The sequence below is a fragment of the Bombina bombina genome, unplaced genomic scaffold (assembly GCF_027579735.1).
Source record: "Bombina bombina isolate aBomBom1 unplaced genomic scaffold, aBomBom1.pri scaffold_1996, whole genome shotgun sequence".
NCBI lineage: Eukaryota > Metazoa > Chordata > Amphibia > Anura > Bombinatoridae > Bombina > Bombina bombina.
The window spans coordinates 11314-24372 of record NW_026511071.1 but is presented as its reverse complement, the minus strand read 5'-3'; the positions used below and the strand labels follow the sequence as shown (position 1 = coordinate 24372).

Here is a 13059-nt window from a genome sequence, read left to right as displayed (position 1 = left end):
TCCCTGTGTGTGCATGTGTGTTAGTCTGTGTAGTTCCCTGTGTGTGCATGTGTGTTAGTCTGTGTAGTTCCCTGTGTGTGCATGTGTGTTAGTGTGCGACTGCGTTGCTCCCTGTGTGTGTAAGTTTGCGTGTGCACGCGTGTAAGTCTGGGACGCTCCATGCGCGTGCGTACGCCTGCACGCTCCCAGTGAAGTTAGGCCTCACCCCTCACTGCCCAGCCGGGTGCTGATTGGGGCAGGGGCCGGATCTCAGTCTCCGTACTTACGCCCAGCTGGAACTTCCCTGGTTGTTGTCGGTTGGGGGAGGGGAGCCGAGTGTTTTAGTCGTTTAGATATCGGTGTATGATACCCGCTGCCCTGTGGCCCCGAGTACCCCTGGCTGTCTGTAACCTGAGGACCCCTACTTGAATGTTATCTAAGGGCCCTTTGCCTGTCTGGGACAACACCTAGGGACTTTGTGTGGCTTTCACCAGTGGACCTTTTGCTTTGCTGTGACCCAAGGGCCTTTTTCCTGCCTGTTACTTGGGGACCCTCTGGCGCTTTACCTGCCTGTGACATGGGGACCCTCTGGCACTTTACCTGCCTGTGACCTGGGGACCCTCTGGCGCTTTACCTGCCTGTGACCTGGGGACCCTCTGGCGCTTTACCTGCCTGTGACCTGGGGACCCTCTGGCCCTTTACCTGCCTGTGACCTGGGGACCCTCTGGCGCTTTACCTGCCTGTGACCTGGGGACGTTCTGGCCCTTTACCTGCCTGTGACCTGGGGACCCTCTGGCCCTTTACCTGCCTGTGACCTGGGGACCCTTTACCTGCGTGTGACCTGGGGACCCTCTGGCGCTTTACCTGCCTGTGACCTGGGGACCCTCTGGCGCTTTACCTGCCTGTGACCTGGGGATGTTCTGTGTATGATCATCTGCCTCTGCAATCTGTGGATGCTCAGACAACTGTGACTGACATTTTACCTGTTTGTTGCACGGGGTCCCTATGCGTGTGACTTGTGGATTATCTGACAGGCTGTGACAGTAACACTTTCACTGCCTGTGACTTGGGGACCCTCTTTGTGTGACCTCTAGATCCTGTGACAGGTTTATGATATGTGTGTGTCACTTGGGACCCTTTGCTTGGCAGATGGAATTATAAAAACCATGATAATGAAAGAGTGTGAGACTCCCTGAGACCTACAGGTGCCCTGATCAGCTGAGTTCTGGGACCCGAAGTGGGACATTGCAACGTATACTACAGGTACAGGGGAAGGGGCATACATCTACCTATTTGTCTGTGGTCAGTCACTGATTACCTGGTCACATTCCTGCTTCTGTAAAATGCACTCATACTCACTGCCTGGTCCTCCCATGCTGAGCTCATACTCGCCTCCTGTACCTCACACACACCCTGTACCATAATCCTCCCATGCTGAGCTCACACTCACCCCATGTACCACTGATCCTCGCACTCACTCCCTGTACCACTGGTCCTCCCACACCAAGTTCACACTCGCTTCCCTATACCACTGGTCCTCTCACCCCCCTGTACCACTGATCCTCACACTCACTCCCCTGTACTTCTGATCCTCCCATACTGAGCTCACACTCACTCCCCTGTACTGCTGATCCTCCCACATTGAGCTCACCCCCCTTTACCACTGATCCTCACACTCACTCCCCTGTACCGCTGATCCTCCCATACTGAGCTCACACTCCCCTGTACCGCTGATCCTCCCATACTGAGCTCACACTCCCCTGTACCGCTGATCCTCCCATACTGAGCTCACACTAACTCCCCTGTACCGCTGATCCTCCCATACTGAGCTCACACTCACTCCCCTGTACCGCTGATCCTCCCATACTGAGCTCACACTCACTCCCCTGTACCGCTGATCCTCCCATACTGAGCTCACACTCACTCCCCTGTACCGCTGATCCTCCCATACTGAGCTCACACTCACTCCCCTGTACCGCTGATCCTCCCATACTGAGCTCACACTCACTCCCCTGTACCGCTGATCCTCCCATACTGAGCTCACACTCACTCCCCTGTACCGCTGATCCTCCCATACTGAGCTCACACTCACTCCCCTGTACCGCTGATCCTCCCATACTGAGCTCACACTCACTCCCCTGTACCGCTGATCCTCCCATACTGAGCTCACACTCACTCCCCTGTACCGCTGATCCTCCCATACTGAGCTCACACTCACTCCCCTGTACCGCTGATCCTCCCATACTGAGCTCACACTCACTCCCCTGTACCGCTGATCCTCCCATACTGAGCTCACACTCACTCCCCTGTACCGCTGATCCTCCCATACTGAGCTCACACTCACTCCCCTGTACCGCTGATCCTCCCATACTGAGCTCACACTCACTCCCCTGTACCGCTGATCCTCCCATACTGAGCTCACACTCACTCCCCTGTACAGCTGATCCTCCCATACTGAGCTCACACTCACTCCCCTGTACCGCTGATCCTCCCATACTGAGCTCACACTCACTCCCCTGTACCGCTGATCCTCCCATACTGAGCTCACACTCACTCCCCTGTACCGCTGATCCTCCCATACTGAGCTCACACTCACTCCCCTGTACCGCTGATCCTCCCATACTGAGCTCACACTCACTCCCCTGTACCTTTGATCCTCCCATACTGAGCTCACACTCACTCCCCTGTACCTCTGATCCTCCCATACTGAGCTCACACTCACTCCCCTGTACCGCTGATCCTCACACACTGAGCTCACTCTCACCCTCCTGTACCGCTGATGCTTACACCTATCCCCTGTACTGCTGATCCTCCCACACTGAGCTCACACTCCCCTGTACCGCTGATCCTCCCACACTGAGCTCACACTCACTCCCTGTGCCACTGACCCACCTGAAGTTAGACACTTTTCCATTATTCAAGATCTAATGGGGATTTCCATGTTAAATAAAGCTTTTGTGTCACTTAATGACTACTTCCCAACAATACCCCTGACTGCGCATAACAAAATAACATCAGTTATCAATCTAACTTGGGGATTAAACCTCTCAGGCACCCCCTGAATGCACTGCCCCTATCCACTCTCATAAATGATATTAAACATACATCATATAAACATCTGCCCTATTAAAACTAGGCTTTGTGTCACTTAATGACAACTACCCAAGTAAACTCCAGAGAGAGAGCAGAATAAAATTAAATCAGTTAGGACCCTAACTTGGGGATATGACCCCTTTTTAAAAGCCCCCTAAATGCAATGCCACTATCCACTCTCATAGGTGATAATGCAAATGAAGACATCATATAAACATCTGCCCTATAAAAACTAGGCTTTGTGTCTCTTAATGACAACTACCCAAGTAAACCCCAGAGAGGACAGAATTCAGTCATCAAACTTAGGACCCTAACTTGAGGATAGGACCCCTCAAGAGCCCCCATGAATGCACTGCCCCTATTCACTCTCATAGGTGATAATAGAAAAAGATACATCTTATAAACATCTGACTGATTAAAAACTAAGCTGTGTGTCACTTGGTGACTACTACCCAAGTATACCCCAGACTGAGCAGAATCAAATGTCGCCTTGGGGATAGGACCCCTCGAGCCCCCTGAATGCACCGCCCCAATCCACTCTCAAGGTATAATGCAAATGCATACATTGTATAAACATCTACCCTATAAAAACTAGGCTTTGTATCACTTAGTGACTATTATCCAAGTAAACCCCAAAGAGAGCACAACTTAGGGATAGGACCCGCAAGAGCCCCCTAAATGTACTGCACCTATCCACTCTCATAGGTGATACATGCATCATATAAGCACCTGCCCAATAAAAACTCGGCTTTGTCAGTGACTACTACTCAAATGTACCCTAGACTGAGCAGAATCAAATGACACCAAAGTTAAGATCCTAACTTGGGGATAGGACCCCTCAAAACCCCCCTGAATGCACTTCCCCTATCCACTCTCATAGGTGATAATGCAAATGAAGACATCATATAAACATCTGCCCTATAAAAACTAGGCTTTGTGTAACTTGGTAACTACTACCCAAGTAAACTCCAGACTGAGCTGAATCCAATGACTTTGGTTGGTTTGTACTCTCATAGGTGATAATGCAAATGAAGACGACATATAAACATCTGCCCTATAAAAACTAGGCTTTGTGTCACTTAGTGACTACTAAAGTATACCCCAGACTGAGCAGAATCCAATGACTTTGCTTGGTTTGGTACTCGCATAGGTGATGATGCAAATGCATACATCGTATAAACACCTGCCCTATAAAAACTAGGCTTTGTGTCACTTAGTGACTACTAAAGTATACCCCAGACTGAGCAGAATCCAATGACTTTGGTTGGTTTGTACTCTCATAGGTGATAATGCAAATGCATACATCGTATAAACATCTGCCCTATAAAAACTAGGCTTTGTGTAACTTAGTAACTACTACCCAAGTATACCCCAGACTGAGCAGAATCCAATGACTTTGGTTGGTTTGGTACTCGCATAGGTGATGATGCAAATGCATACATCGTATAAACATCTGCCCTATAAAAACTAGGCTTTGTGTCACTTAGTGACTACTAAAGTATACCCCAGACTGAGCAGAATCTAATGACACCAAAGTTAAGACCATAACTTGTGGCTTGGACCCTTCAAAAGCCCCCTGAATGTGATGTTTGCCATTATCACCTATACAAGTAAATAGGAGTTGTGCATTTAGTGGGTTCTTGCAGGGTCCTATCCCCAAGTTAAGCTCTCAACTTTTGGTGCCATTTGATTCTGCTTTGTCTGCGGTTTACTTAAATAGTAGTCACTAAGTGACACACAACCTAGTTTTTATAGGGCAGGTGTCTATGATGTATTTATTTGCATTATCACCTATTAGAGTGGATAGGGGCAGTGCATTACGGGGGCTCTTGTAGGGTCCTATCCCCATGTTAGGGTCTTAACTTTGGTGCCATTTGAATCTACTAAGTCTGGGGTATATTTGGGTAATAGAACACAAAGCCTAGTTTTCATAGGGCTGATCTTTATATGATGTATGTGTCACCTATTAGAGTGGATAGGGGCAGGTCATTCAGGGGGTTCTTAAAGGGGTCCTATCCCCAAGTTAGAGTCCTAACTGGTGTAATTTCATTCTGCTTAGTCTGGGGTATACTTGGGTAGTAGTTACTAAGTGACACACAGCCTAGTTTTTATAGGTCAGATGTTTATACAATGTATGTTTGCCATTACCACCTAAGAGAGTGGATAGGGGCAGTGCATTTAGGGGGCTCTTGCGGGGTCCTATCCCCAAGTTAGGGTCCTAAGTTTGATGTCATTAGATTCTACTCACTGGGGTTTACTTGGATGGGTAGTAGTCACTAAGTGACAGCCTAGTTTTTATAGGGCAGATGTTTATATGATGTCTTCATTTGCATTATCACCTATGAGAGTGGATGGGGCAGTGCATTCAGGGGGCTTTTGAGGGGTCCTATCCCCAAGTTAGTGACTTAACTTTGGTGTCATTTGATTCTGCTCTCTGGGGTTTACTTGGATAATAGTCATTAAGTGACACACAGCCTAGTTTTAATAGGGCAGATGTTTATATGATGTATGTTTAATATCATTTATGAGAGTGGATAGGGGCAGTGCATTCAGGGGGTGTCTGAGGGGTCTAATCCCCAAGTTAGATTCCCAACTGATGTTATTTTGTTATGCTCAGTCAGGGGTATGGTTGGGTAGTAGTCATTAAGTGACACAAAAGCTTATTTTTTATGTTTTTATTTAACATGGAAATCCCCCATTAGATCTTGAATAACGGAAAAGTGTCTAACTTCAGGCGGGTGTACCACTGATCCTCCTACACTGAACTCACACCCTGTACCACTGATCCTCCTACACTGAACTCACACCCTGTACCACTGATCCTCCTACACTGAGCTCACCCCCCTGTATCACTGATCCTCCTACACTGAGCTCACCCCCCCCTGTATCACTGATCCTCCTACACTGAGCTCACCCCCCCTGTATCACTGATCCTCCTACACTGAGCTCACCCCCCCTGTATCACTGATCCTCCTACACTGAGCTCACCCCCCCTGTATCACTGATCCTCCTACACTGAGCTCACCCCCCGTACAACTGATCCTCCTACACTGAACTCACACCCTGTACCACTGATCCTCCTACACTGAACTCACACCCTGTACCACTGATCCTCCTACACTGAGCTCACCCCCCTGTATCACTGATCCACCTACACTGAGCTCACCCCCCTGTATCACTGATCCTCCTACACTGAGCTCACCCCCCTGTATCACTGATCCTCCTACACTGAGCTCACCCCCCTGTATCACTGATCCTCCTACACTGAGCTCACCCCCCCTGTATCACTGATCCTCCTACACTGAGCTCACCCCCCTGTATCACTGATCCTCCTACATTGAGCTCACCCCCCCCTGTATCACTGATCCTTCTACACTGAGCTCACCCCCCCTGTATCACTGATCCTCCTACACTGAGCTCACCCCCCCTGTATCACTGATCCTCCTACACCGAGTTCACCCCCCCTGTATCACTGATCCTCCTACACTGAGCTCACCCCCCCTGTATCACTGATCCTCCTACACTGAGCTCACCCCCCCCCCCCCTGTATCACTGATCCTCCTACACTGAGCTCACCCCCCCCCGTATCACTGATCCTCCTACACTGAGCTCACCCCCCCCTGTATCACTGATCCTCCTACACTGAGCTCACCCCCCCCCCTGTATCACTGATCCTCCTACACTGAGCTCACCCCCCCCGTATCACTGATCCTCCTACACTGAGCTCACCCCCCCCCCCTGTATCACTGATCCTCCTACACTGAGCTCACCCCCCCCGTATCACTGATCCTCCTACACTGAGCTCACCCCCCTGTATCACTGATCCTCCTACACTGAGCTCACCCCCCCCCCCTGTATCACTGATCCTCCTACACTGAGCTCACCCCCCCTGTATCACTGATCCTCCTACACTGAGCTCACCCCCCCCCTGTATCACTGATCCTCCTACACTGAGCTCACCCCCCGTGTATCACTGATCCTCCTACACTGAGCTCACCCCCCCCCCTGTATCACTGATCCTCCTACACTGAGCTCACCCCCCCCTGTATCACTGATCTTCCTACACTGAGCTCACCCCCCTGTATCACTGATCCTCCTACACTGAGCTCACCCCCCTGTATCACTGATCCTCCTACACTGAGCTCACCCCCCTGTACCACTGGACCCCGCACTGAGCTCATACTAACTCTCTATCTAGTACAGTACAACAGACGTATGCAGTAAAATATGAGAACATAACCGTATGATATGACTTGGACATTTGCATGTTGTGGTTTTGACTTTTGAGTCGCTGACATTTAACTATCCTGTTTAATGTGAGGTTATTACAGCTAACTCATTTACACACACGGTACTCTTGCCTCGGTGTGTCTGACCTTTCTAAATTCACACGCTTACTCTGTCATATATATAAATGCACATGCTTAGTCATATATGTAAATACACATGCACAATCATCTGTGTAACATATATTGCATACACTGACTCACACACATATAGAAGTAAGATATATTGCACGCATATTTACATTCATACACACATATATATGTGTATTTACATATATACGCATGTACACATATGCACTGTTAGTAAATACACAAGTGTGTGTTTATGTGTGTGTGTGTGTATATATATATATATATATATATATATATATATATATATATATATATATATATATATATATATATATATATATATATATATATATATATATATATATATATATATATATACAAATACATACAAAAACAGGAAAGAGAGGGCACTCTCAGGATTTATATGAATAAAGAATTATTCATTTTTCATCACAGCAACATTGAAAAACTTATGATTTTTTTCAATGTTGCTGTGATGAAAAATAAATAATTCTTTATTCATATAAATCCTGAGAGTGCCCTCTCTTTCCTGTTTTTGTATTTACATATTTTGAGGATTGCACCCAGGTTCGCTATTAAATCACCAAAGTTGGGGGTTTGGACTTTTTAAATACCAAAATTTAATGTGACGTTTCGGAGATAGAGTATCCCCTTCCTCAGACAAAAGTGAAATGGCAATACAAGCAGTTTAAAAAGGCAAACAAAGTGATAACCCCTCCCCCCAATTAAGATTAAAAAAACGCCAAAATGGTAGTCATGACTACCACACAAACCAAATTAACTGTGTTGTTAAACAAAACAAATATTGTTGAAAAATTCAAAATTGAATAATCAAGTGGTTGAATATTGTAGTGTAAAGCACTGAATAAATGTGAAACAATAGCAGTAAGTTTCTTGCCACATTTATCTATTACCTACTAGCACCCTGGCTGTCGAAGTGAGAGTGCTCATCTTGGCTCTATTAAAATATATATATATCGGCACTCGCCAACATTCACAACCACTCTGTGCACGGCCAGAATACATCGAAAATAGTATACACTGAAGTAGGACAGGACCTGGTGTTGATCCGTTGTAACCCACGCCAAAAGACAGTCAGCACCAGAGAGGAGTTAAATCACCAGTTTAATGCAACAAAGCATAACGTTTCAGTGAGTACACCCCTCACGTTTTTGTAAATATTTTATCATCTTTTCATGTGACAACACTGAAGAAATGACACTTTGCTACAATGTAAAGTAGTGAGTGTACAGCCAGTATAACAGTGTATATTTGCTATCCCCTCAAAATAACACACAGACATTAATGTCTAAACCGTTGGCAACAAAAGTGAGTACACCCCTAAGTGGAAATGTCCAAATTAGGCCCAAAGTGTAAATATTTTGTGTGGCCACCATTATTTTCCAGCCCTGCCTTAACTCTCTTGAGCATGAAGTTAACCAAAGCTTCACAGGTTGCCACTGGAGTCCTCTTCCACTCCTCCATGACTACATCACTGAGCTGGTGGATGTTAGAGACCTTGCACTCCCCCACCTTCCATTTGAGGATGTCCCACAGATGCTCAATAGGGTTTAGGTCTGGAGACATGCTTGGCCAGTCCATCACCTTTACCCTCAGCTTCTTTAGCAAGGCAGTGGTCAGTGTGTTTGGGGTTGTTATGTTGGAATACTGCCCTGCGGCCCAGTCTCAGAAGGGGATCATGCGCTGCTTCAGTATGTCACAGTACATGTTGGCATTCATGGTTCCCTCAATGAACTGTAGCTCCCCAGTGCCGGCAGCACTCATACAGGCCCAGATCATGACACTCCCACCACCATGCTTGACTGTAGGGAAGACACACTTGATTTTGTACGCCTCACCTGGTTGCCGCCACAGACGCGTGACACCATCTGAACCAAATAAGTGTATCTTTGTCTCATCGGACCACAGGGCATAGTTCCAGTAATCCATGTCCTTAGTCTGCTTGTCTTCAGCAAACTCTGTGCGGGTTTTTTTTTTTTTGCATCATCTTTAGAAGAGGCGTCCTTCTGGGACGACAGCCAGACCAATTTGATGCAGTGTGTGGCGTATGGTCTGAGCACTGACATGCTGACCTCCACCCCTTCAACCTCTGCAGCAATGCTGGCAGCACTCATGCATCTATTTCCCAAAGACAACCTCCTGGATATGACGCTGAGCATGTGCTCTCAACTTCTTTGGTCGACCATGGCGAGGCCTGTTCTGAGTGGAACCTGTCCTGTGAAACCACTGTATGGTCTTGCTCAGTTTCAGGGTCTTGGCAATCGTATAGCCTAGGCCATCTTTATGTAGAGCAACAATTACATTTTTCAGAGTTCTTTGCCATGAGGTTCCATGTTGAACTTCCAGTGACCAGTGTGAGAGCGATAACACCAAATTTAACACACTTGCTCCCCATTCACACCTGAGACCTTGTAACACTAACAAGTCACATGACACCAGGGAGGGAAAATGGCTAATTGGGCCCAATTTGGACATTTCCACTTAGGGGTGTACTCACTTTTGTTGCCAACGGTTTAGACATTAATGGTTGTGTTATTTTGAGGGGACAGAAAATTTACACTTATACAGGCTGTACACACACTACTTTACATTGTAGCAAAGTGTCATTTCTTTAGTGATGTCGCATGAAAAGATATAATAAAATATTTACAAAAATGTGAGGGGTGTACTCACTTTTGTGAGAGTATGTATGCGGAAGAGGCCTTTTATAAAGGAAATTGATTCAAAATATAATGGGATGTGTTAGACTCTTGAGAACAATTTTAGGAACAATAATCTTTGTGATGTAACATTTAATTAACCATTTAACTACCAAAATAGTATCTCCCAGAAAACCAGATACACCAAATTTACAAGTCACACGTGACCATCCACAGAAATCATGTTCCAATACCCATTCTGCCCGGTAATATGCTTTTTCATGAAAAGTGATGGAACAGCACTTTCCCAGCAAACCAGATATATCAAATTTGCCAGCCACACATGACTAAATGTAATCGGCCACAAACCATCCACAGAAACCACATTATGATATCTGTTCCAGCCTGTAATACGCTTTTCATGAGAAGTGACGGAACGGCACCTTCCCATCAACATATACAGACCAAATTCACCAGACACACATAACTAGATGTGTTGAGTGTAATCAACCACAAATGATCCACAGAAACCACCTGCCAATACCCGTTCCAGCCTGTAATACGCTTTTTCATGAAAAGTGACGGAAGTGCACCTTCCCAAAAAAACAGATACACCACATTCACCAGTCACACATGACTAGGTATAAGTGCAATCGACCACAAACAATCCACAGAAACCAAGTTCCAATACCCATTCCGGCCGGTAATACGCTTTCTCATGAAAAGTGACGGAACGGCACCTTCCCAGCAAACCCGATATATCAAATTCACAAGTCACCAGTGTGGTTAATTACACTTATTATACCTAGTTATGTGTGGATGGTGATCTTGGTCTGTATATGTTGCAGGGAAGATGCTGTTCCATCACTTTTCATGAAAAAGCGTATTACAGGCATTGGAACATGGTTTGTGGCTGATTACACTTATTACATTTAGTAACGTGTGACTTGTGAATTTGGTGTATCTGGTTTTCTGGGAGGGTGCTGTTCCGGGCTGTTATGTTTGGTTCCAGACACTATTTTGGTAGTTAAAGGGTTAATTTAAATGTTACATCACAAAGATTATGGTTCCTAAAATTGTTCTCAAGAGTCTCTAACACATCCCATTATAATTTTTAATCAATTTCCTTTATAAAAGGCCTGTTCTGTTCCGGCTTTTACACCGCTCCCATACTTGCACGCACGTGTATTTAGATATATAATTAAATGCCTCTACATATAGTGCATGCATACTTACATACACAAACATACTGTATATGTGTATTTACATATATAATGAAATGCATCTACATATAGTGCGTGTATATATCTATCTCTCACCCTGAAGGTTCTAACCTTTTTCCCATCTCTAATTTTTTTTTTATTTGCCTTTTAGTCATCAGTGGACCAGCTGCTTTATGTATTGGGTTGACCAGCCATCCATATTTCTCTTTTGGTCAGTATTTTCACACATCCATGATGTCTAAGTTTGATATGAAGAATCAAGGCTCAGAGGAGGGTCAATGTGACTCAGGAATTGCAGAGTCAGTGCAGTCTCTAACTTATGATGGGCTGTCTCAGCTTTCATCCCTGCCCAAGGTTTATGAGCCTCAACCGACTGGATGCAGCCCTCAGAAGCCAGATTTTTCTGAAGGCAAAGTCTCTGAAGCTCCTGAGTTAGAGAGGATTGACTCCGCATATGGGTCATCTTCCATCACTGAGCCATTACTGGACAGCTGCTTGCCTCACAGGAAGCCCCAGGAGGCCGAGCGCCTGAGCTCGCAGGAGGCCGAGCTCCTGAGCTCGCAGGAGGTCGAACAAGTGATTAACTCTTCAGAGAGTAAACAACTGGAGGCTGGAAGACTGAGCACAGAGGAAATGGAAGCCCTTGCCTACTTGTCTGAAGAAGGGGACACGTAAGTTCTAAACCTTACTACAGAAGCTGTACTCCCGGTAGGGTGGCATCTGGTTCCAGTATATAAATAGTGCTCTATCTACCCATAGGTAGGCAGCCTAGAATAAGGATACTACTGTACACCTTCATGTGTTCACCTATTTCCCTCTTTCATATAGATCTATCGTAGACTAACCATGTTTTTTTTCTTTTTTTTTTTTGGCGACAGTTTACCAAGCATAATGCAGACAAATTATTTAAGATTCCTTTATGATTATGAAGGACTGTAACTCAAGACGTTATGAAATAATAAAAGTTTTATTTGTCACAAAGTTCACAGAACATGTTTATAAATAAAAAATATTACAATAAAATATATTAATGACCATAAATAACATATAAAATCACAACCAACCAAAAGTGCAATACAGTAAAAAATAAAACAGTGCATTGTTTAATCATGGGGAACAACACTATGGGCTAGATTACATTTGACTGGTAAGCTTTACCAATGCTCTCATTACACGTCCTACTCCATTAAAGGCTATGGAGTTGGAAATGTGAACAGAGCATTGGTAAATCTTACCAATCAAATGTAATCTAAATCTAGTCCTATAATTGCAGGATGAGTGTTCATTGGAATTAACTTAATTTTTCCTATCAGTACTCTTCCTGCAATCATATAAGCTAAGATGTTCCTCAGAGTACAGTATGTTTTGAACATAATTGTGCAAGATAAGACGTAGCAGTATAACAGGCAATCTAGCAACTAGAATAATTTTTCAAAAGTAAGTGGCAAGTTCTTTTTTAGGAACAGAAGCATCTCTGTATGTTCAGCTGTAAGTCTGTTTCTGCTATCAGTAAGTTCTTATTAAGGAACAGAAACATCTCTGCATCTTCAGCTATAAGTCTGTTTCTGCTATCAGTAAGTTCTTATTAAGGAACAGAAGCATCTCTGCATGTTCAGCTGTAAGTCTGTTTCTGCTATCAGTAAGTTCTTATTAAGGAACAGAAGCATCTCTGCATGTTCAGCTATAAGTCTGTTTCTGCTATCAGTAAGTTCTTATTAAGGAACA

At 45.1% G+C, this 13059-nt stretch overlaps 1 protein-coding gene across 1 annotated transcript; it reads left to right on the top strand.

The window, feature by feature from the left end:
- Positions 1 to 238: 238 nt before the first annotated feature.
- On the top strand, positions 239 to 12148 carry LOC128643592 (NF-kappa-B inhibitor epsilon). Its single transcript, XM_053696437.1, has 2 exons — positions 239 to 1242; positions 11486 to 12148. Exon 2 carries the CDS (start codon positions 11566 to 11568, stop codon positions 12007 to 12009), a length of 444 nt encoding a protein of 147 aa, XP_053552412.1. The 5' UTR covers positions 239 to 1242; positions 11486 to 11565; the 3' UTR covers positions 12010 to 12148.
- Positions 12149 to 13059: the final 911 nt, after the last annotated feature.

What these genes read in the sequence shown, in the direction of transcription:
- LOC128643592 (XM_053696437.1), top strand. Translation starts at nt 11,566, where the DNA reads ATGATGTCTAAGTTTGATATGAAGAATCAAGGCTCAGAGGAGGGTCAA.